Consider the following 24455-nt stretch of genomic DNA (forward strand, 5'->3'; position numbering starts at 1 on the left):
CTTTAGTAGTTACCGAGATCGGTTGTTTTCCCTCGTCATGGCACCTCATTTAAGGCAGTAGTATCTGGTTGTTCTGGACAGGAGTGAAAGGCAGTCAGAAATTGTAAAATTAAGAGTTGCAGAATTAATTTCAACTGGAATAATTTGTGTACCTTCACATGCATTAACCTTTGCATTCATTCCAGTCTGGGCAATTGAAATGGGATGAATATTGAATAGGAAGACAATATTCCAGTCACATTGCAAGACATCTGTTTAAGACAAATTCAGTGCAATAATTCCTGGAGAATTTAAGCTTAGAAAGCCCCTAGGATACCTTTGAAATTAGGTGGCTGGCCAAGTAGCCCTTTCCATTCTGAAATCTGTTCTAGACCTCAGTTAGCAGTAATGGGCATTAAATCAGCATTAGAATGCTCAGTAACACTAGTCACATTGAAAGTCTAGCTGTTGCCTTCATCTCCCTAAAGCAAGGGCCAGACCTTTTTTTTTTTAATTTTAAAAAAAGCAATTGAATTTATCCAGGAAAGTGATGGGTTAGCAGTGTAAAGACTAGATTGTGAACATGCTTTGAAACCAAAAAATCCTGGGTGACAATGTTCTTTCAAATCAAGCATTTTACAGCAGTTGTCACAATACATTTTAGACAACCCTGGCCTAAACCCCCACAGGAGCAAGCTTAAGGCAACAGTGACAAGGAAAAACTGGCAGATGGGAAGAAACCAGGCTCAAGTGGGAAACCATCCTCCTCTGGTTGGCTCAGGGTTCTGATTGGTGACCAGCATGCCTGCATCTTACAAAGCTGATGTACTACGGAGGGTCAACTTGTCAACTCAAGGTTACCAATACAAAAGTCAGTCAACTTCAAACCATTATTTTTTAAATAATTTTATTTGTTTACATAAACACGATTCCATCTTCCTTCAGCTGTGCCGTCAACTGTCTGCGAGAGGAAAGTTGACCAGTCAGGACATTCTACACATTGACATTTGACAATGCAGATAACTACCACAAATTAGAATTACCATCACTGTTCAAGTTCAACTCACAGCTATCCTTGGCAGGTATACTTGCTTGTCCATCTCCCAGCAGATCAGAAGTTTCAACTTGTGTCACTTGACCTGCATTGGAGCCATCAGGTTTTTGGGCATACCAGCTCTGGTATGTGAAAGGCTGTTGCCAAGGCTGCGCAGGAGCAGGTGCAGGTTGAGGCACAACAGGCCAGGAGGGTACATATGGCCAGGAGGGTGGAGGCTGAAGAGTGTGGGCAGTTGGCAATGGTGCAGGAGAAGGATGGACATGGTAAGGCAGGCCTGGCCAAGGGAATATAGTTTTGGGAGGTGTGGGAGGTGGAGGGAAAATGGGCCATGGGAGTGGAGGTTTAACAGTAGGTGGGGCAGTTAACCAAGCGGGGTATGTAGGGTAAGGATAGGGAGGGAATGTGGGGTAAGGGTAAGGTGGGTATGTAGGGTAGACTGGTGGTGAGCAGGTGAAAACCATTTCGGTATCTCCTGAACGAAGAGAAATACTATGGACACCATCCTGGAAAAAGAAAGTTAGGATTTGGGCTTCGTTTAAACACTATGAAAGGCACTCTAAAAATCCAAACCATTGTTCCACTTCAAACCCTTAAAGGCTAGACTCAAAGCAATTAATGGATTGCTTTGAACAGTCTTAACTTACAGGTGAAGTGGATTCTAAATTTGAGCCATGTGCATTGACAAGGTTAAACATCTTGACAAAGGTCCAGGTCAGAAGCAGCAAGGCATGCACCTACAGGGGCTCACCTTAGTTTCAGTGCAGGAGCCTTTGAATGGAGCCTTAATGGACAGCTCTCCACCCTGCAGTTCCACAGAGAGTCCACACCATCTACAAATAACCATCAGGGGATACCAGTACCCCATCACTGTTTCATGGGGAAAGGTAGGACAGAAGAGGGGGAAAACACATGAGTCACATGCCCCAACTAGTCACATTTAATGTGGCAACTGCAGCAGCCAAGGGCAAAAATGAAGTTAGTCTTAAAGAATAACTATAGAACAGTGAAATCTCATTAAGTAGGAACCAGGCTGTTAAAATCAGCAGTTCTGCAGATCATAGAATCCAAACTGAAGTCACTAGCAAAGGAAGAGTTTAATGTCCCACTTAAGTTGAGGCCATGCTACCTGACCTTTGACTCAGGCACCCAATTGCTACCAGGAACTCACCCTTGATTTTCAGGCCGCCAGGAGAGACACCATTAAGTCGCAACTGCAGGCCAGTGGTACACTCAACTGTAGGATCGCGTGGGGGAAATGGGCAGCCAATCACCAGAGGGGTTCCGGCAACCCTCACAGGAAATGTAGCTGGGCCATCCTGGGACCCCAGGAGAAATTATACATAAGGTTAGCAAGAAAGTGGACCAGCTTGACAAGACTAGCCAACCTGGTTAACCTACCGGTTTGGAAAGGACACATCCAAAATGAGGTGGCAACTGTCGTCGGTGCCTGGACTTCCTGCTACTGCATCTTGGCAACTTCTGGAACACCGCCACCCAAGACTCATCTGGAACAAGGAAGTTTACTCCATAGGAACTCAGCAACACAATTAACATATGCATGACAGGCCTTACTTTGGTTCACATGCAGAGGAGAGGATCCAAGTTTTGAAATTTTTAGGGTCATGTCCTTGGCACCACACTGGATTTCAGCATCAGGTTTTGGCAAAGCTAGTAGGAAATAAGTGAGAATCCAATAGCATCTTAAGCCAAATGAGTACCCTTAAAGCACACAACTCACCTGTTGATGGAATACTAGAATATGGAGAGCCTTTAACAAGAAATTTGGCATTATCTGTACTAGGCACAACATTTCTGTGGTGGTTAATTCTTGGCACCACCCATTTAGAACCCCAAATGTCCTCATAAGGCTTGCTTTGTGGGGTGTTACTAGATAACACATGAGCAGGATTTACAAAACTCAAAGCAAGTGCAATAGCACTAAACGCTAAAAACACATCCGGCATTATTACACACGCAGTAATCACTAGAGAAGTTTTGAAACACAATATACCATGAAGCCGACCATAACACGTTATATAGTCTACAACGAAGTGACGCTGATTGGAAAACCACAGACATCAATCACGATGAGACGCATCTGCCCGCGCTGCATGCATCATGTGCAGGTGCGGTCAATTAACAGGATTTCTGCAAGCGATTACAGCACGCGCATGCACTTCATTGCTGGAACACACCACTTGGGTGATCCTGCGTTAAGGTATCAATGCACTGAACTGAAGGCTACTCAATTGAGTAATCGTTCAAAACCCACAATAAAACCGTCTGTTTAATCATAAACATCATGATTTAATAATCTCAGAAAACCAAAGCTGCGTTTAGATTATCGTTGGCGAACATCGATTTGGACGCTGTTTCACGTGATCTACGCGGCTAACTCAGTTAACGCAATTAGTTTGTTGACATTTTAGGACTCATGATTTTCGATCTCACAGTTTAGTCCAGTGGTGTCAAACTCGTTGCCATGGAGGGCCGTGTGTATGCAGGTTTTCATTCCAACCAATTAATGCTGCCTTAATTGAGTCCAATTACTCATTCAGCCATATGCGTTTAACTGCATTGAAGCACAGAATATAAAAAAAAATTTATTTAGACAATGCGGGTCACCATTGTGCACAAACCTGCATCAATAATTCAGAAAATAATTTAACTAATTATATAATCAAGATCTGAGGCTGGAATGAAAACCTGCATACACACGGCCCTCCATGGCAACGAGTTTGACACCACTGGTTTAGTCAAACGTTTTACCGGTGCAACAGAGCTAACATATGGGGGGTAATTAGCTACCCTAAATCAGTGATTCTCAACCTCGGTCCTGGGGGCCCACTGTGTATGCTGGTTTTCGTTCCAACCACAATTGCAATCCCGGAATTGTAACAAGCTATTATTTTTCCTTAATTAGGTGCTTCTCATGTCAGGGATTATTTGCCCATTTAAGCCACCTTGTGTCAGAAATAGCTATGCATGCCATAAAGAATAAAATAACTCATATCACATTGTGCTATATTGTAGACGATTACGTAAAGAGGTTACAAAACTTTTAAACTAGGCTAATAAAAATAAAGACTGAGGCAAATCAACAGGTTCCTAATTGGGGAAAGTGTGGACACCCGGTCACTAAATCTAATTATTTGATAGATAACGAAGAATTCAAAAACAAATAAAACGATAACGAGTCAAACCTGTAGGCCTATTGTGCTGATTAAAGGGAAATATTATGCACTTAAACACGTGTTCAGCAACCTAATTAGGAGCCTATTAATTCCCCTCGTTAATTTGATCTGTTAAAAATGTTACCTCTTTTTAAGTGATTGTTTGCAATCACTTAAAAAGCAACACAATAACACAATGGGATTTTATTCTTCATGCCATATATAGCAATTTCTGACATAATGTATCTTAATGGTAAATAATTCCTCTTAACATGAAAAACACCTAATTAAGAAAAATGAACAGCTTGCTAAAATTCTGAGATTGTAATTGTGGTTGAAACGAAAACCACACAGTGGGCCCCCAGGACCGATGCTGAGAACCACTGAGCTAGATGACATGAACACACCCTACAGGCACACGGTGAAATCACGCGCGCGCGCGCACACACACACACACCAACAGCAAACGACCGGTTCTGGTCGATGAACGTGTCATCATTGTAAAATTTAGAAGGGAACGCGTGTTTTTAGAAAACGACTAGATCCTTTAAGGCACATGCACGATTATCTTTATGAGCGCTACTGATTTCGTCGTGAGGGAATTAGGGGATTATTTACCTCCAGAAATTAATAGTTATGAACATTGCCATCTCTGCGCGAAGCGAGCCCTAACGACGATAAACATTATGTTGAGCTCCGCTTCCTCGCACCGGTGCATTTTTATATGGTGTTGGCGACGCTAAAAATACAATTGTTCATTTGTTTAATACATAAAAATGCAACGTAAAATCTCTCACATTTGTGGACAAGAGTAAAAGTAAAATAAAACCAACAAACAAACAGCCTACAGTAGTCAAATGAGGAAATTAAAACAAGGCATTGACAAAAATAAATAAATAAATAAAAAATAAAATGAGAAATTGGCCAAAAAGGTCAAAGCAACAATATAGCCCACTAAGCAATCAGGAAAGTGTACCTTGCATTCAAAAGGCATATCCTATTCATCATATTTCCTGGCCATGCAAGGGTGAACACTATTAAGAAAGTTTTATATGCAGATCTAATTCGCAAGAGTTGGTAATATTTAGCCTATACCTGATCACTAATAATTAAATATTTTCATAGCGGTTCCAAATGTCTTGTGAGGTTAACCACTAACTTGTACCTAGCCTACCTGAAAACGTAGAACTTCAATAAACAGGTTTGCTATATATTTTTATATTTAACTGCTGCCAGCTCCATTTGTGGCTGCCGGCATGCAATGAAAAATAATACACTCGGTGCCTGGAGAGTAGCCTAATTAGGTCAGTTCGAAGAGATTTTAGAGTGTAAAAGTAGGCTACAATTTAGCTAAATTTAACAATTTAGCAAAATAACAAAAGAATAATTTAATTTAGCCAAGCCGAATTCGTAGTTTTGAATGGACTTCAATGGGGAAATTCGCTTTTTGGCACCAGAGGCGTAAGCTACTAAACTGTAGTACCTCGAGTATTCATTGGAGTTTGCGAGCTTCACTGCGAATGGTAGCCTAATTCCTTATCCCTTGGCGTCTCCATTCCCGTCGGGTTCCGTATAGTTTGGGGGTGTTTTCGTGGGACGGAGATTATTTGGTGACCGAATTAATCAGATGGCTTTCTCCGTGGATAGACTACATGAAAGATATAAATTATCTACGGAGGGAGTACAGTAGGCGTAGGTGTAGGCCTACTACTTCCCTTAACTATGGGACAATGGCCCGAGTCCCATAATTCTTGAATTTATGAGTAAACTTTGGTGTGATTGCTTCAGGAAATATTTTAAATCCTATATTAAGTGCAAGGTTTATGAGCTCAAGCATGAGCAGTTGCCACATTAGAACTAAACTGAGGGACAATTCGTGGGAGTGCGGATTTATTCGTTGTAGTGGTAAGTAAAAAACAAGTAGGCCTAAATGGCAAATTTGCGCTATTACCATTTTTGCCTTTGCCGGCGATAACGGTGATACTTTTTGACATTATGATTGTTTTATTTTCTTCGTATCTGTTTATTATATCCGTCCATATCAGTATTTTTTCCTCAGGTGAGAAATGCGCTGCTCGGGTACGGTGCATTCTGTATTGTCATAGGCTCATTATTGCCGACTCGAACACTTTATAAACAAAGCGCGTGTTCACTTAGCAAGTTGATAACCACTCACTAATTGTGCTCTTCTGTAATATCTGTGAGTTTCTCAGTGTGCAGTGTTTATCCTGTTAAACAAGTGTTCAAGCACATTTAAGTAATTTGCACGCTCCAAATGACCCAAAATATTAGGTAGCAGTCTTTGCTGGCCAGGGTGTCGCAACCGTCCCAGACATCAGTTTCTAAAGTGGAATTCATAAATGTAATGTATGAAAGCCTCATTGTCTCCAGCTGCTGATCACTTTAAGATACCTTTCACTGTGAAACTGGAGATGTCAAGGTGTCAATCCTATGAATGGGGGAACTTCCCAGAAGTGACAGGCTGTGTGTTGATGTATGCCATATTCCCATCAAATGTCTGTGTACACCGGATGCCGAGAAGTACAAGTATTGCAAGAACTGGTTTTCTATTAATGTCCAAGCATTACGCACTCGAGACTAAGTTTACACCGTACATTGGAAGGATGCAACTTACGATTCCAGAATTTTCCATATTTTCAAATTCTCCTCTTTGTACACTCAGATCAAAGGAGGAGACCACGGTGGATTTTTTTTTGATGACAGTGGGTATGCTCATTGCTCAGAACAACAGAGATGTTGAATGCTGACTGTAAATTTTATGCGCAATCCTGTTCATGTGATTAGCAAAAGGAAACAGCCAGGAACAAATACAAATAAGAAATAAAAAAGCCAAAATGTTTCTGGAAACAAAAAAAAAAAAAAGTTAACAAATTAAATGCGCATGCATACACACATACGCAGTCACATACACACCCACCCGCACGCACGCGCACACACACACACTCACAAATGTAACACCGCCACCTCAGTCACAGAACTAATTCTGTAAAAATACTGGTTTATTAAATTTATTTTCAGTCTATTGACAAAAACAATGCCATTCTACAAAAATATTCATCAAATTTATGGTGTCCTCACCAAGTATCCAGTCTACAAGAGGCTTTTCCCATTGTTCACGACAGGATCCAGGCCTGACAATTTTTGGTGTCAAGTTCAAACTGAATGGTGAATTCCACCGGCATAAGCAAATGAAATAACCAGGCTGAAGTTATGGCTCCACAAGCACTTGGCTACCAAAGGTGATGGTGACTCTCAGATGCACATTAGAGGGACAGTCAGGCTTTATTTTTCTAGATGCAGTCTTGGACAGGCCAAACTCCATAGCCGCCTTCACTTTGCACTCTCCCAGTGACCCAGGCTGGCCTCAGAGAAGGTCTAACAGGCAGTGGCACAGGGTCAGATGGTCATGCTGGGGTTGCAATGGGGTCAGTGGTCACGATGATGCAAAGCAAGATCAGAGGTTATCGCTTCTCTGGCAGGGGAATCTGCAGCTTGCGCAGAGAGCTGGTGAAGAACTTGGGCAGAGGGCACTGGACTGTGATGTCGCCCTTACCGCTGATCCCTGGCAGAGTCAGCTGAGAGGCATGCAAGTGGAGAGGAAGATAACGTGCTTTACTCTGCTCTAAACCCAACTTCCGCAGAACCCCTTCAGGCAACTTCTGTAGGGAAAACAACAAGGGTTTGTTTTTATCTGTGTAAAGGACCAGAGCAGAACTGTAAGGAATCATGAATGTTATTCACAGAAGTGGTCAGTTAGCACACAATGGCTCATGCTGCCTTGATTGGACAGCTACCCTTTTCATTAAATCAAGAATTCTGCATTTTCTGTTCATATACAGAGCCACAACTGATCACTGCTTCTCATATATGGGCCTATACCTGAACAGCTCCTATACCATGCCTACACTCAGGTTGAAAATCCAAATAACCCCCATATGTTAGTACCTTAAACCATAATCTACAACCCCAGAAAACCCAGTAAATACCACTGTGGAGAAAGTGTGCTGCTAGCTGTGCTGCAGGTTTGTGGCAGGTGTGCTCTTACCTGTGGGGCCAGTTTATTCCAGTGGGAATATTTGTGGTCCCCAAGGATGGTGCAGCCGAGAGCGTAGGCCATATGAACCCGGATCTGATGCTTCACACCTAAACATGAGAGGGGCCTTTCAATGGTACCTGCATCACTGTGTACAATATGCAGACCGAGACACACGGACACACACACTGCAGTCACACTTGCACATGTGCCCACACAAGCCTTCCTGGTACAGCGTCTTCATTCACCCAGTGCACCATCCTTAAATATTCAGTGGTCACTAACATGGCACTATGTATCTGTGTGATAAGTGTTAAACTGTGTACTGTATGTGGATGCATATGACACTGATTTAAGTGGATGCAGGTGCTTGTATGTATATGTATGTGTGTATTTGTGAATGTGTGTTTGTGTATGACTGTCAGGTTATTGAGTGCAAGTAGTACATGTCACTATGTCTATCTGTGTGCATGTTTACGCATGTGTTAGTGTTCTTGTGTGCGTACATTGTTGTGTGTGAGCATGCATGTGTATGTGATTTTGTGTGCATGCCTATAAATTTGATCAAGTGCATTTGTGTGCTTTTGTGTGTGTGTGTGTGTATGTGTCTTTGTGTATACCTGTGATAGGGCGGAGCTCCACCAGGCTACAGCCTCCAGAGCTGGCTAGAACTCGGTAGTGAGTCACAGCACCATGGGCCTGTTGATTGGCTCGAACCCGTGTCACTCCCTCTCCTCCTTCACTCAGTCTGTAAACTGGGCTAAGGGCCATCTAAGGGAACAAGGAGGAAACAGTTACAACTGAAAATAAAGTTAAATTGTATTTTTAAAAATATTCAGGTAATATATATATATATATATATATATATATTTATATACACACACACGCAGCAACTCAATGCATTTAGGCATGTAGACATGGTCAAGACAGTCTGCTGAAGTTCAAACCAAGCATCAGAATGGGAAAGAAAGGTGATTTAAGTGACTTTGGCATGATTGTTGGTGCCAGACGAGCTGGTTGGAGTATTTCAGAAACTGCTGATCTCTAGAGTTTACAGAGAATGGTCTGAAAAAGAGAAAATATAAAGTGAGCGGCAGTTCTCTGGGCGAAAATGCCTTGTTGATGGCAGAGGTCAGAGGAGAATAGCCAGACTGGTTTGAGCTGATAGAAAGGCAACAGTAACTCAAATAACCACTCGTTACAACCAAGGTATGCAGAAGAGCATCTCTGAATGCACACCATGTCAAACCTTGAAGCAGATGGGCTACAGCAGCAGACCACCACACAGCAGGTGCCACTCCTGTCACCTAATGAAGTGGCCGGTGAGTGTATATAAACACACACCTATCCTGGACATTGCAAATGCCACTATATAAATATCTAAAGTATCCATTATTTGCACACAAACTGCTTGGGTCAATCAAAAACACACTAAAACTGCAATAATATTACAAAAAAACAAAAAAGTGAATTAACCCTTCTGTTAAATTACCCCTCCAGATGCACTTTAAAACCTTAGAAAGTATTCTATGTTGAATACGTGTAATATGGGTTGTGCATAAAATTTACAAACAGTCAGCATTCATCATCACATATACCTGAAATATGCACAAAAACAAAGGTCTGCAATTTAGATATCTTTGATTAGTGGACCACAAATTTTGCTCAAACAAGCACATTCCCAACTTCAGGAAAGTAGAGAGAACCTCTCTGTCTACAGTGGAAGAGTGTGAAAAAGGCACTCTGGTGACAAGTTCTGCACAAAAATCAAACCATATAGTGAAAGTCGTGCTTCAAAGAAGACATAACCATAAAAAATACACTTTTGAGTGGAAGGGATCTTTAAACATGAGACGCGGACGAGCACCCAGCAGGGGGAGCCCTGGCCTACTTTGTAGTGGGGCTGGGGGCCGGAAATCGCTTTCTCCACAACAGGAATGTCAATCACTCCTTCTGAGGGTACAGGTACACCCACACTCAGCACCCTGAAAGACAGAATGCATACAACATACATATTACTGACAAGACACCACACCAAACACTCAACACTAATATCTATTGACACACCAAAAACACTCAACGCTAATCTGTACCAACACACCAAAAACACTCAACGTGAATCTCTACTAACACATTAAATGCTCTTAATAATGCTCATCTCTACAAGCACTAAAAAATGCAACACTAATTGCTGCAAACACACTACAACACTCAACATGAATCTCTAACACACTCAACAGCTATCTCTACCAACACTCATCTCTTTACTAACACACCAGTCTCATCTACTCATTTCTCTGATTAGCCCTATAGGCTGGTTTATACTCAATTTCAGAGGAGCAACGGAGTATACACCAGCCTTATATTACAGTGGGCTCCGTCTCTGGCAATATGAAGCACTAACAAAACACATCAGCGCAAAATCTCCCATAATCATTGCACATGCACGAATATACAGCTCTGCAACCTGTAGGCATTCCATTCATTTGTTTCAACAACCCCCGTTTAAACAGACTGTACGTGTTAACTGGAGGTGAACAAGTGAACATGCTAACTTCTAGCTTATGCAGCTACACAATAATACACTGACTAACACATCTTATCATTATGGTCGTGTGGTCTGAGCACGGTTGGTCATTCACATTATTACACTAAAGCCCTGTTCGGGCGGGAAGTAATGTAAATTTTTCCCTTTTCTTTTTTCCTGGTAGGCGGGAATGAGTGATAAATACATATGGGAACAACCACGAGCCCCAGGCGGCTTTTTTCACTGATGCGCAATTTTAAAAATACGTTACCGACGAGTCCTCCAATACTAAACCCGTCCAGATATTGCTTAACCCAGAAATCATTCAACTTAAAATATCTCTTCACCAGTATTTTTTCTCCACTTGATGAGTTCTGAATAGCTCTTGGACACGACTGGCTGCCATCTCACTCCTGGCCAGCAGCATTGTGCCAGTTGTCTCCTTGTCCAGTCGGTGGCAAAGGTGTAGTTCAGGTCCTGCCCTCATTCCATCAATCATCTTGGCCAGGATGGGTAGCACATCAGATATACTATTTCTGACTCCTGGTCCACCTGCAGAAGCAAGTGGTCCAAATGACTGAGTTCAGGGAACAGTACTCTCTAGGTCCTGATGATGAACAAATTCAACCAACGAAAACACAGATAACACCCTTCATCTGGTTTACTGGGTCTGGATTGATTGAATACTTTAAGGTGAAAACTAGTGACTATTATCATTTACATAGTTTAAAACAAACTAATTAGTATTGGTCGATTAACTAAAATTTTGGCTGATATTACTGATTGATTAAATGCACCAGATACCAATTATTTAATTTCAGCATATGACAAAATCGCTGTAATAATAATTATGGAATCATGCTAGGATGTAATTCAAGTTTCATGCCATTCCAAAAAAAAAAAAAAAACAGGACACAGGATCGTGTGGCCACCTTGGCATTTTAAAACGCGCATGGTAAATCATCCTCATTGGTTTGACCTACCATACCGCAGCCTTCAGACTTACGGTCTCACATGATAGTATTTTTACATGGGTGTAGCTATGCTCTGAGTGCGGTATTGGTGATGTGTGTGTACAAACCGTGCACAGGTACGCCGTAGGGCTTGTTGATCGCGAGTAACTCTTGGTTGTGGAAAAGCAAGCCCCTGTGTAGGGCTTTTGCCAGCACGTTCGGGTGCACCACCTGCAGCTGGCGGGTCAGCTGTCGCAGTTCACGCACTTTCTTCTGCACTGGAGACAACTGTAGCTACTCCGCGCGGCGCACAGAATAAGAGAATGTTAGATATAGATTTAGATAACGAGAACAGTGACAGCCAAGCGAAGTGATAGTGACGTGCACATGAAGAAATCTAGGGTAGACACGACGTCACGATTTTATGACTTCAGCGAGCATGCTACTATATTATGCTACCGTTATGAGGTTTTACGAGCAAATTGACAATTAGGTAGCAAGTACAGTATCATCCCATTTAATCCATATAGTTAATACAACAATAAAGGCATCACAAACTGGGAGATAGCCTTGCACATCAGCAACCTGACAATGTTTCAGTTCTTGCGAGATCACACACCTAGCAAGCTACAAACCTTGTTATTGATTTCTGTTTTTCCACGCCGAATTGCCTGTGCCAAATCTTCTGCTTTTATGTCTGGTTTATTGTTCACAGCGGCCCTTGTCAAGTCTAACTTCTGGGTAACTGTAGCGTTCGAACGGGCAATCACAAAACGCGAATGTCGGGGCAGGCTCCAAGGTCGTGTTTTGTCCAAACGTAGGTGAATCCAAAATGGTCCATGCTGACACAGACTAAAAGCCCTTACACCTTTCATTGCCGCAGAGCCCCAATTCACAAGCCTGATTTAATAAATATTCTCAATGCCACCTACACAGAGCGTGCTTCCATATGTAGCTAGTATGAGTTGTGAAGTGGAGGAGAGTCACGTGAAACGTATACTTCCGGTGAATTAGCGGCAATTGAGTTTCAAAATTAAAGTGCAGATTTAAAACTACGTCATATAGTACAGATAATCCTCACATCATTTTAACAAATGAAGCATTATCGTGATGGTTTATTTGAGTAGTTTTCGTTCAAAAATAAAGACATTATTTGCACTTTATTGGGGAAATTGTCTAAATGACAAAGCTAAATTAATTCCCTAGAAGGCTGGAGTCATAGCCCATACTCAGCTGAAATTCAAATTCAGCAAGAGCTTTATTTACATATGGGATGCTTTCCAACAAGAATTCAACTGCCTGTGGAATTCCCAGACTGTTTCAAAATAAAAGGGCAATTGGTGGGCGGTATGTCATTCACCAAGTTATGGCTTGGCAGGACATGCCCCATACCTGTGCAGCAGAGTTTGGCACTTTTCAGGGTTTCCTACCAAAATGACCACAGACTCTCAGTCCTTGAACTTCAGTACCTTCTCACTTTATGTAAAGAAATTCACACATTTTTTCCCATTTTTGTGAAAAGAAAAAAGGGTATTGCTTTCTGTGCATCCAGATAAGGGGCAATGCTTAGGCATTTTCACAATTTCTGTCCAAATATACATACACCCCTATGCACGTTGCCTGTATACATAGAAACATATATTTCATTGTTATATGTATATTAGTCATAGGTTAAATACATACATTTTAATCAATCCTTATCCCTGCATGTGCCTGATCCCCTGAATCCACTACAAATGAACAGAAGGCACAGAAACATTATTGGGCAATGGTAAATCCAAAACCAGCTTACAGGGATTTAAGGACCATGAGGTGCATCCTCTTACTAAAAGACAGTGCTTTGACATGACAAGCCACCGGACAGCCTGTCAGTTCACTAGGCCTACTTGGACAACATTTCGAGCTAGCAGTCTAACCGCTACAGTCCAAATGCTCCTCACACATTTGGTTCGTTTTACCCATCGACCGTATGAAAATAGGTTCGACCCACCCCATCCCCACGGTCTATAAAATCTCCTATACCACGCCCCCCCCCTCCCCCCTCCCCCCCTTCAGTCCGTGGACGCGCCTACTGTCCCCCATTATCCCCCGCACATGGGCGCGCCTCCTACCCCTATTACCGCCCCGATGCGCGCACACAGAGACGGCTGAATGCTAGCCAAAGGAAGCGAATCAGAGGGAAATCACCGCCGCTGGAAAACGGTAAAGAAGCATCTGGTAAGTCAACTTTATTTTCGGATTCATTGGCAAAGATTTCTGAGGTGAATTTCCCTGTACGAAACAAACAAAGAAAGGTGCAAGTTAAAGTTTTGTTCTTGTCAAATCGTTAGCGAAAGTTGCTGCTACACTGCTGTTTTCCTCTTCAGCCAATGCAACCTCTTTGTCGCTTCCGCCCGACGAAATCTTCAAAAAACTAGCTATCGATAGCTAGCAGCTCTCTTCATCCAATCGCACACTACCGTTACATATTTTGCTAATCCAATTAGCACCATTATTTTCTTCAACAAACCTGACTTATTAGCTAATCAACTCTGAACCTTCAAGGTACTGTTAGTAACTGGTTAACTTACAACAAATCTTTTTTGTTTCCATAGACGAATATTGCTAACTTATGTTACCAACAGCTACTGTTTAACTTTAATTAAGTTTTATCAGTAAGCTATGGCTAACTTCACTTTCGTGTCATAGTCCATATTGTTTTGTAAGGTAGCCAGCGCACATTCGCAATTTCGGAGACTAATGGGTAATAGCTTGCTACAAATGCTATCCGTTTCGCTAGCTGGCTAACGGTCGCACAGTCAAACGGCAGCTAACGTTATAGTAAGTCAGTTGGGTGAGTGGCAAGCTTAGGTATCCAGACATTGCTTCTAAATTTAGCTTTCTTGCGAAGGTAACTTAAAACAACTTTACAGAAAGTGATAGAGAGTCACGCGTTTTCACGTTTTGGCAAAAACCTTGAGGTGGTTAAAATGATTGAATGACGGAGTGACTAACATTAGGTAGCATTAGCGTATCTAGCTAGCTCAATGTACAGGCGAATGCTTTTCCACTTCATAGTGTAATGGTGCCGTCATGAAGTAGGTAAGTATCCTGCCGACCATACTCTCCGTCCCAGCGCAAGTCAACAGTGGCTCATTGGTGAGATCAACTACTACGCATTGTGGTCTAAGCAGTGGTAGCTACACACACAAGTCCAGTTTGTGTGTTGTGGTTGTGGAGACGTATTTCTTGAAGATATAAGTTATTGCAACATCCTGGAAAGGAGAGAACCAGCATTCCCTTAATTCAGGGATTTTGTCTGAACGATGATCACAGTTCCTGAAATATTACAAGCTTTTAATTTGTTTTAATGACCTGCTTTTAATATCTAAGTGATGATCTGCCCTCTTATTGCCACACTGGGTGAGAAATAGAGATATTAATTTGATAATTAATATTCTTTATTTGCTTAGGGACTTTTAATCAGTCAGGTCAGTTCAGACAACTACTACTTTAATTTTCTGTAGTGTGCGCTGTCAAATTATGGCATTTATATTTGAATTGACTTGATATACCTACAGCTGAAATCAATTAAATCATAATCATTGAAAGTTTTTCTCAACAGGTCACTGAAAATAAAGCACTTGTTAAGAAAAATGAATTAAGGCTAGGGATGGTGATTTTCTATTTTACAGATCAAGTGATCACATAATATGATCCATTTCAAATCAATTGGAAATGTGTTGTGAGACCATTGAGGGAGGGACTAAAAACGTGTTCATTTGCTAAGTGGTATAGGGTATGGAATATTTGCTGGAATACTTAAGTAACTTTTACATTGCTTTGTAATCGCATATTTAAAAAGTCATGTTTTGATTAAAATTATGCTTTTTGTCGGTAAGCTGTTATGTAAGCAGGATAATGACTGAGTGGCATTTAGCAGTTTGAATGTCCAGTGGAAAAAGTAGTAAATTCGCCATGGCAGTTTCCCTCAGTAATCAAAAATGCGTTTCAAAATATGTATTTGCTTTTCTGTTCACATTAGACAAAGTATCCTCTATTTTATTGTGTTTAAAAAAAGGTTTTGTTTACATATGTTAAATTAATAAACGGAACCAAGTTCCAACCCATAGTTGTACATCATAGCCTTTGTGAGAAAAAATATTTCATAGGCACGTATTTATTCATCCATTACTCATACCCATCCCTAGTTAGGACAGCAAATGGTATTGAATCGAACCTATATTGTATTAAAATCTAGTTAAGCACAAAATTGTCGAAGAACATAAGCAAATTAATTTGTCCTTTTTTTGTTTTCTTTAAATTGGTTATTGTTGCACCTATTCTAATTAAGGCTTCCATTATATACTAAGGCATTAGCTGTATATTTTTGAAAAGCAAAGGATTTGTGGTTTGATTAGTGTTTGCTAGTAGCTTATTACACACTTGACCTCTTTGTATCATATTATGATGTAATTTTGTTTAAACTGTAATCACTGACCTTCCTGTTTTCAGTGCATTTGAAGATGTGTAAAGACGGTTTAGAAAAAACTTGTCTGTCTTCATCCAAAATTTTATTTTATTTTTTAAATGAGTAATTTTTCAACATTTTTCACCCGTTGGCCAGCGTTGCTTGTAGATTCTTAAAAAATCACCAACCGTTTTCAACAATTTACTCGCCACATTGCCTTTTTATGATATAGCCCTAACACAACCTAGTTTGTTGCCTGCCAAAGTGGCTGCTAGGTTGATTGTGGCTGATGCAATTAGCCACAAAGTTTTACCAGTATTTAGCTGGTGGCAGCTGTTAATTTCACACCCTATAAGATATTTATCATTTAATCAGCCCACCATTGCTGCTCACTGTCAGGGTACTACAGCCCATCACTGCTGTTGGCTGATCAGGGTAGTACAGCCCATCACTGCTGCTCACTGTCAGGGTAGTACAGCTCATCACTGTTGTTGGCTGATCAGGGTAGTACAGCCCATCACTGCTGCTCACTGTCAGGGTAGTACAGCTCATCACTGTTGTTGGCTGATCAGGGTAGTACAGCCCATCACTGCTGCTGGCTGATCAGGGTAGTACAGCCTGTCACTGCTGCTGGCTGATCAGGGTAGTACAGCCCATCACTGCTGCTGGCTGATCAGGGTAGTACAGCCCATCACCGCTGCTGATTGATCAGGGTAGTACAGCCCATCACTGCTGCTGGCTGATCAGGGTAGTACAGCCCGTCACTGCTGCTGGCTGATCAGGGTAGTACAGCCCATCACTGCTGCTGGCTGATCAGGGTAGTACAGCCCGTCACTGCTGCTGGCTGATCAGGGTAGTACAGCCCGTCACTGCTGCTGGCTGATCAGGGTAGTACAGCCCGTCACTGCTGCTGGCTGATCAGGGTAGTACAGCCCATCACTGCTGCTGGCTGATCATGGTAGTACAGCCCGTCACTGCTGCTGGCTGATCAGGGTAGTACAGCCCATCACTGCTGCTGGCTGATCAGGGTAGTACAGCCCGTCACTGCTGCTGGCTGATCAGGGTAGTACAGCCCGTCACTGCTGCTGGCTGATCAGGGTAGTACAGCCCATCACTGCTGCTGGCTGATCAGGGTAGTACAGCCCATCACTGCTGCTGGCTGATCAGGGTAGTACAGCCCATCACTGCTGCTCACTGATCAGGGTAGATGCTTTTCGGTGCTGTTCATAGATTTTCCAGCACTGGCCACTTAGGCCAGTCTACTTCATTGACCAGACACATAACATTATAGTAATAGCTATGTTCATGTGTGAGTAGTGAATAATTTGCTGACCAGCTATAAGAAATCTTAGTTGTAGCGATCTTGCTAGATATTTAGCCTAATCTTCTTGCGCTTCTTTCAGAATGTGTACTTGTGCAGATATTCCTGTGTGCATGTGTGTGTTCCTGACAATGTGTGTGCCATTGTGCAGGTATGGCAGCCATCAGGAAAAAGCTGGTGATTGTGGGCGATGGTGCATGTGGGAAAACATGCCTTCTGATCGTGTTCAGTAAGGACCAGTTTCCTGAGGTCTACGTCCCCACTGTCTTTGAGAACTACGTCGCTGATATCGAGGTGGATGGCAAACAGGTGAGCTGTACAGCATTGAGGCATGTACATACACGCAGACACACACACATACACACGCTCCTTTCATACCTTGTGGACTATACAGTTCTCTACCAAGTGGTAAGACTGAACAGCACCAGTTCTAGAGTTTTTAAACCTCAGGGTTTTTTTCTCCCAAAGTTGGACCACATAGCCATGCTTGTGTGCCCCACAGGGTGGTACATATTGTATGTAGACACTTGTTGGAGGGAGGGATTTCAGTTCTCAAATCGTAACATCCCAGTGTCTCATCTTGCAGTGATCCCCCCTCTGGTCAATTGGCACCCACAGTTTACCTGCACAAACACGCTAAGCATCCTTCTGTGATTCTGTTTGCAAGCTTAACTGATGCACTGTGGAGTAAAAAGCACTTGATTGACATAATGTGTTTCAGAAGAGTGCACTTGTTTTGGGGGGTGTGTGAGATTGTTCTGCTGTGACAAATGGAAACAAGCAAAAAATGTGTCAAAATATACCCACCCAATCTTGGTTATTAGAAAGAGCTATTGTCGTAAAGAGATGTGGCAAACTTCAAGACTGAGGAGGCAGACTAATATCAAATGTTTGAAACATTGATACTGCAGCCTTATAAAACAGGCTCACAACTGAATAACCAATGCTACTACCATTGAGAGGAAGTGAGTCCTGAGTAATGAGATGGCATTAAGCCCTGCTGCAGACAGTGACATACCTGAGTTTACAGTGAGTGAAGCTGACGTGTAAGCATAATCGGGTGGGTTTGTGTTTTCTGCCAGGTCGTGGGTCACTGGATGAGGTCCCCCCCAAGCAGGGGCGGGCAGTTCTTTGCCTAGAGGGCTGGTGTGTTTGGTGTGTTGTTGTATGCAGGTTTTAGTTTTCACTCCGTTACCCATGGCTGAACTTTCCCCTGCTGTCCAACCAACTTACAGCAACCATACAACAACACTAGAGCAGTTTTCAGTGTTTATTAATGTGCTTATTAGTAAGTGCTTGCTAAACTGTGAGATGGCAAAAATGAATGGTGACATGAATGGATGAAGTTTGTATGAAAACCAGAAATAGACAGTTCTCTTTCCCCTCCCCTGTCCCAAAAATACAGGCACGCAAGTGGATTTTACAGGTTAGGGTGCAGTCAAACATGTTCTGAATATGAATGATAAAAAAATATGTCTGCTTTTTGGATCTCAATAACTGATAACTGCATGTTTTCATACCAAATTGGGGTGTGTCACACACACATGTGGAATAGCTGGTGGGGTTGAATAGTGGCACCAGCCCCTTCATAATTTTAGCACCCTGTGTGCACGTCTGGTTAGTCACATTTTTGGGGTTGCAGGTGCAGACGGTTGCATGGGTGCTGTTTCAGGTTGAGCCAGTCACAGGTGTGTTGATGCAGGTGGAGTCAGTCACAGGTGTGTTGTTGCAGATGGAATCAGTCACAGGTGTGTTGTTGCAGGTGGAGTCAGTCACAGGTGTGTTGTTGCAGGTTGAGCCAGTCACAGGTGTGTTGATGCAGGTTGAGCCAGTCACAGGTGTGTTGTTGCAGGTGGAGTCAGTCACAGGTGTGTTGTTGCAGGTGGAGTCAGTCACAGGTGTGTTGTTGCAGGTGGAGTCAGTCACAGGTGTGTTGTTGCAGGTGGAATCAGTCACAGGTGTGTTGTTGCAGGTGGAGCTGGCTCTGTGGGACACGGCAGGTCAGGAGGACTATGACCGGCTTCGTCCTCTCTCCTACCCTGACACCGATGTCATCCTCATGTGCTTCTCCATCGACAGCCCAGACAGTTTGGGTGAGTCCCAGCAGCCCTTTGGTTCTGCTTCCCTGCAAAACCCCACCCTCTGAGCCCCCCTGCCTGCTTTTTCTTAAAACCCCACCCTCTGAGCCCCACTGCCTGCTTTTCCTCAAAACCCCTCGCTCTGATTCCCTCTGCCTGCTTCATGTGGTTGACCTGAGGGATGCGATCTTGTGATTTGACTGAATGATCTGACTGTTGGGTGTGATCTAATTGAAGGTGCTGACACCATGATCAGTGCTGTATCTCCTGTATTGTAGAGAACATTCCAGAGAAGTGGACCCCTGAGGTGAAGCACTTCTGTCCCAATGTTCCCATAATCCTTGTGGGCAACAAGAAGGATCTCCGCAACGATGAACACACACGCCGGGAACTGGCGAAAATGAAACAGGTATCACACTTGCACATACTGTACACACATACACACAGGTGTACAGACATGCATTTACAATCTCCCTCTCTCTCGCATACACACACCTCCCACTCTTACCATTGGATAAAAGCTAATGGTAACTAACTCCGTATGTTGCGTTCTTCAGTAGTTCTCATCCTCTCACCCCTCCCCCCAACAGGAGCCAGTGAAGCAGGAGGAAGGGCGGGATATGGCCAATCGTATCGCAGCTTTCGGCTACATGGAGTGTTCAGCAAAAACAAAGGATGGAGTGAGGGAGGTGTTTGAAATGGCCACTAGGGCAGCGCTGCAGGCACGCAGAGGGAAGAAGAGCAACAAATGCCTCCTGCTGTAGAGTGTATAGGAGAGGGTGCACCCCCTACAGACATGCACATTATATGCACATTATACAAGTGCAGTATGTGCATTGTGTTTTTAATTTATATAAACACAATGCACATACACCCCTACAGACACACACTATACACATTCAATGAACATACTCTCACACATGCCCTACAGTAACACACATTATACATATATACATACATCCCTAAAGGTACACACATTTTATACACACAGTGGGCCTCATTTATCAAACGTCAGCTGAACAAATTTAATTTTGAATCATTCGGAAATACATTTACGCAAACAGTTTTTGTATGTCAGTTTGTTCATCTGAACGGATTTCACAAGTGCTCTAAACTGTTTGCATTGTGTGCGTAAATGAAAAGGCATGGTTGTAAAGCCTGCTTTGCATGTTTGTGCTTTTGTTCTTTCATTTATCTTTTATTTTAGTTAAAAAAGAGTATCTGAATTATTTGAATAAATTATAGTTTGACTATATATTGACACATTATAATTGTCCAAATTATATTAAAATCACAATTGGATTCAATGTTAGAACGGGTCATGCTGCATTTGCGTAATCCTGATTAACCTATTTAATGCTTAATTGCAATAGAATATTAACACGTAAAACACATAAACAAAGTTTGCTATAAACAGGGTGCAGGAGTCATAGCTTAGGCCTTCATTGCTGAGGCTGAATTCGCTTTTTAGAAATTAAGACTTTCTTCTTGGCCTCCAAGTTCATGTTTAACCATTTTCGTTTTACCTGTTGCATAGTACACAGAACCTGAGACACAGAGTTTACAGCAACAGCTAGGCCTATATCTTGCTTTAGTCTTCCCTGGCCCTGACCACTGCTTACACTATTGAATAAAATATGTTTGGCTTGTACTATAATTAACAGCACCTGAATCACCACTTCAGAGAAGTTTTTTTTTCTTTTCTCGTCCATCTCTTTGCCTGCAATGTAATTCCAAGTTTTTTATATGGCATTTTAGAGGCGTCAGTTTATGCTAATCACAAATTCTGGGAATGCGCTTTTCATTTAAGATTCATAGGTATTTATCAACGCACGTGGATACAAAAAAAAGCTGCGTCTATGCGTGTTTTGTACATCCAGTGGATTACTTTGTTTCAAATTAAGTGTGAATTTAAACAGTTTTACGAATATATTGATAAACGAGGCCCAGTGCACATGCATGCACGCACGCACGCACACACATGAACATTACATAAAGACCATACACAACTTGCACTCACCCCATACACACATGCACATTATATGCACAATGTACACCCACACCCATTCGTACAGATCTGCATATTATATACACTCACTGCTCATGCACACACAACCATACAAGACTTGCACATGCACATTGTGTACACACAATGGGCAGTCATGCACGCGCACACACCCTTACAGGTCCACACACATACACAAAAACAAACACACCTGTATTGATGCACATACACACCTGCATGCACACTCAATAGTGCTCCGACCTCCCTTCAGCTCAGGGAGATTAATCACAGCCAGTCTTCATTCATTTGTTTTTTTAACCTGTTTTTATGAAGCTTGTGGGCGTGTCAGTATTTAAAGGGCAGAGAAGTGGAGGCAGCTTTAAACAAAAAAAAAAAAGTATGAACCTCAACTTGCCTCGTGGCGTTTTGTCATGTGACTTGTGAGGTCTTTGATCAAGGCTGGTCCAGAGCCCAGGGTCCTCTTTCACATGCGTGTCTGTGGAAATTTTGGGACAAACCCAGGATTTTCGGTTTCACAAAGCGAGTTCAGTGTCTTAAGCCCAAACCTGCAAAACCTCAAGTTTAAGCTAATTAGCTGAATAACATGAACATAGCCTCTATAAGCCACACGGTGAAATCACAGACACTTCAACAGCAGAAATGAATGCACCGTTTGTAAGAGGTTCTTGTCGATAAACGAGCTAACAAAAGAAGCGCATTTAGGGACTTCTAAGGCACTAAAAGCATGTTCCTTTCTTGCTGTTTTTTTGCTGTTGGTACGTGTGTGTGATTGAACCATGTTTAACCAGGCATATAAGCTATTTTCATGTTATTCACCTAACTGAAGCTTATGGTTTCACGGGTTTAGGCTTAAGGCCCTGTTGCAGCAATAGCAACTCTGGCTAAATTGTGAACTCGCTTTGTTGAACCAAAAATCCTGGGTTTATCCTAGAATGTCTGCAAACTTAATTTGGTTAACTGAGTTGGCCATGTTCGTGAAACCGTGCCCAGATCTGCTACTTAAGTATTTGGCCCCGCCTCCAGCCTGTTTACTGATTCCCCTTTCACACCAACGCAACTACCCAAGTAAAACCCGTGTTTGCCTTTGGTGTGAAACGGTCAACCTGTGTTATCTAACCCAGGTCACCCTGCTCATGACCTGGGATTTACGTGGGTTTGACACTGCTCAGCTTCGGTATGAAAGGGGGTGGGGGACACAGGTTACTCAATGTAGCATGATTAGCTGACCAACCCTTGATCTTGTAATGTGTTTTACTGGCCAAAATGTCCTGAATCAGTGCTCCAAGTCTTACAACTGCCCTCATGCACAAACAGTGTCCCAAAACTTTTATACACAGGCCATGATGGAAACCATACTCATGTAAATGTGTATTAGAAACAAACTTCTGTGGAATTATTGCCATTTTCACTAGCTAGCTTTACTGCTAGATTCACGCAAGAAGATGATTGCTCAGTTGTCACAGGTAAATATGTAATAGTGAATATTAAAAAAACAACAAATAGGCTATATTACTTTAAATGTTTTGTGACAGCTTTTACAAAGTATTTGCAAGAATTTGAGCACATCACTGGGCTATTGATTCAGGAGTTAACATCCTAAATTAAGCCAGCGTAATGGCAAACTTCATTGTATGCGGTAGCCGGCTGGCTACCAAGCTGTATTAGCAGGAGAAAGCAGAATGTGTGCAGAAGTAAACTTGCGGACCCAGGTCTTGTGGCAAAGACCTGGTACTCACCCGTGACCATAGTATGGTGTGACTGTGTGAGGGGTGTGAGTCAAACGCAAGTTAAACCTGTGTTCAATATCCTGTGTCAACCCTGGGTTTTGTGTGAGAAAGGGGTACTAATTAGAGGGTTTCCTGCTTGTCCAGCAATCTCTGTGCAAAAACACGTCTCTGCAAATGTACAATAAAGGGATTAGAATAAGAGATTTACAAGCGTAGATACTGTACACAAATGGCTATGTATGGCTGTGTGTTGAGGCATACGTGCATATACACAATCATAAGTACAAATATGAGTATGTGTGTAAAATATGCATATATACATATGTACACGTGATTACAAATATGTATTAATGCATTTGTGTGTGTGTGTATATATATATGTCTATATGCAAACATGCAACAATGAATGTGTATGACATGCATATATACATATGCACACGCATGGCTACAAATGTATATGAGTATAATTGTATACATGTACACAACTCACTACAAATATGTGTGTGAAAGCATGTGAGTTGTATAATACACAAATGTGTATATATGCACATGTGCATATATACATGTGTACACAGACATGACTGGAACCTGAATTTGTAAAGACTTTGGAACTTTTGTGTAATAAATTGATTTATATAAGGTTTGTGTGGTGCTTTGAATCTGAAAGAGGTGCCTTGTTAAGAAAGGACTTTTTGTGCAGTCCATGACTGGGTTATTTTCGCATTGAGGGTGGAGGGGGCTCGTTTACCATCATGGACATTCATTTTCCACATCTCCATCCAAGTGTTTTTGAAGGAAACTTCCACTGAGGGGAAAAAAATTTACTAAAAAGCAGAGCACATAATGAATGTGCTAATGGATGCAATTAATGGAGTTAATGTCTCTGGAAGACATTAGAAGGTGATCGTTCATAGAAAAGCGACATTGCTCTACATGCAGAAAAGCTAACGAAAGCTCTTAAATGCAAATTGTAAATGAACTCGGAAGATCTGTGACACTTTGTTCACGTGGTTTGCCTTACAATGGAAATAACCTGCCAGTGATGTGCATTGTTTCATTTTACTGGACACATGCTGTTTAAATGTGTAGCACAATTAATTTAATTCATAA

The 24455-nt window shown here is 42.0% G+C and overlaps 3 protein-coding genes across 9 annotated transcripts; 1 reads left to right on the forward strand and 2 right to left on the reverse strand.

Moving 5' to 3' along the window:
* Window positions 1-869: 869 nt before the first annotated feature.
* LOC118210825 (uncharacterized protein KIAA1522-like) lies at window positions 870-3047 on the reverse strand. 2 transcript variants are annotated; one of them, XM_035387281.1, is made up of 7 exons: window positions 2775-3047; window positions 2609-2704; window positions 2435-2541; window positions 2205-2352; window positions 1785-1903; window positions 1047-1539; window positions 870-940 (listed from the first exon to the last, which is right to left on the reverse strand). In XM_035387281.1, the coding sequence occupies exons 1-7, from the start codon at window positions 2998-3000 to the stop codon at window positions 933-935; spliced, it is 1197 nt and encodes a 398-aa protein (XP_035243172.1). In that variant the 5' UTR covers window positions 3001-3047; the 3' UTR covers window positions 870-932. The 2 variants fall into 2 exon arrangements, with proteins under 2 accessions (XP_035243172.1, XP_035243170.1); XM_035387279.1 differs by having other exon boundaries at window positions 1023-1539.
* A 4161-nt stretch (window positions 3048-7208) lies between these two features.
* On the reverse strand, window positions 7209-12732 carry rpusd4 (RNA pseudouridine synthase D4). Of its 2 annotated transcripts, none has more exons than XM_035386982.1 (7): window positions 12379-12732; window positions 11872-12037; window positions 11138-11342; window positions 10155-10248; window positions 8884-9034; window positions 8276-8373; window positions 7209-7886 (listed from the first exon to the last, which is right to left on the reverse strand). In XM_035386982.1, the coding sequence occupies exons 1-7, from the start codon at window positions 12616-12618 to the stop codon at window positions 7692-7694; spliced, it is 1149 nt and encodes a 382-aa protein (XP_035242873.1). In that variant the 5' UTR covers window positions 12619-12732; the 3' UTR covers window positions 7209-7691. The 2 variants fall into 2 exon arrangements, with proteins under 2 accessions (XP_035242873.1, XP_035242872.1); XM_035386981.1 differs by having other exon boundaries at window positions 7209-7889; window positions 12379-12731.
* Window positions 12733-13811: 1079 nt separating this feature from the next.
* On the forward strand, window positions 13812-23984 carry LOC118210644 (rho-related GTP-binding protein RhoA-B-like). 5 transcript variants are annotated; one of them, XM_035386987.1, is made up of 6 exons: window positions 13812-13960; window positions 17666-17823; window positions 18920-18940; window positions 19487-19607; window positions 19871-20001; window positions 20183-23984. In XM_035386987.1, exons 2-6 carry the CDS (start codon window positions 17668-17670, stop codon window positions 20354-20356), a joined length of 603 nt encoding a protein of 200 aa, XP_035242878.1. In that variant the 5' UTR covers window positions 13812-13960; window positions 17666-17667; the 3' UTR covers window positions 20357-23984. The 5 variants fall into 5 exon arrangements, with proteins under 5 accessions (XP_035242878.1, XP_035242879.1, XP_035242876.1 ...); XM_035386985.1 differs by lacking the exon at window positions 13812-13960 and adding an exon at window positions 14166-14287; XM_035386988.1 differs by lacking the exon at window positions 18920-18940 and having other exon boundaries at window positions 13813-13960.
* Window positions 23985-24455: the final 471 nt, after the last annotated feature.

The sequence above is a fragment of the Anguilla anguilla genome, chromosome 13 (genome assembly GCF_013347855.1).
Source record: "Anguilla anguilla isolate fAngAng1 chromosome 13, fAngAng1.pri, whole genome shotgun sequence".
Taxonomy (NCBI): domain Eukaryota; kingdom Metazoa; phylum Chordata; class Actinopteri; order Anguilliformes; family Anguillidae; genus Anguilla; species Anguilla anguilla.

Bases quoted from the DNA above. Each gene is read 5' to 3' on its own strand.
- LOC118210825 (XM_035387279.1), bottom strand. From the start codon at position 3,000: ATGCCGGATGTGTTTTTAGCGTTTAGTGCTATTGCACTTGCTTTGAGT. The intron at 2,542-2,608 runs GTAAGGCCTGTC...TCCTTGTTCCAG, and splicing joins TCCTCTGCATGTGAACCAAA to ATGAGTCTTGGGTGGCGGTG. The intron at 1,904-2,204 runs GTGAGTTCCTGG...CCCATGAAACAG, and splicing joins TGGCGGCCTGAAAATCAAGG to TGATGGGGTACTGGTATCCC.
- rpusd4 (XM_035386981.1), bottom strand. From the start codon at position 12,618: ATGAAAGGTGTAAGGGCTTTTAGTCTGTGTCAGCATGGACCATTTTGG. The intron at 12,038-12,378 runs GTTTGTAGCTTG...CGCGCGGAGTAG, and splicing joins AAACAGAAATCAATAACAAG to CTACAGTTGTCTCCAGTGCA. The intron at 8,374-8,883 runs GTATACACAAAG...TCTCATGTTTAG, and splicing joins GGAGCTCCGCCCTATCACAG to GTGTGAAGCATCAGATCCGG.
- LOC118210644 (XM_035386987.1), top strand. From the start codon at position 17,668: ATGGCAGCCATCAGGAAAAAGCTGGTGATTGTGGGCGATGGTGCATGT. The intron at 17,824-18,919 runs GTGAGCTGTACA...CCAAAAATACAG, and splicing joins TCGAGGTGGATGGCAAACAG to GCACGCAAGTGGATTTTACA. The intron at 20,002-20,182 runs GTATCACACTTG...TCCCCCCAACAG, and splicing joins AACTGGCGAAAATGAAACAG to GAGCCAGTGAAGCAGGAGGA.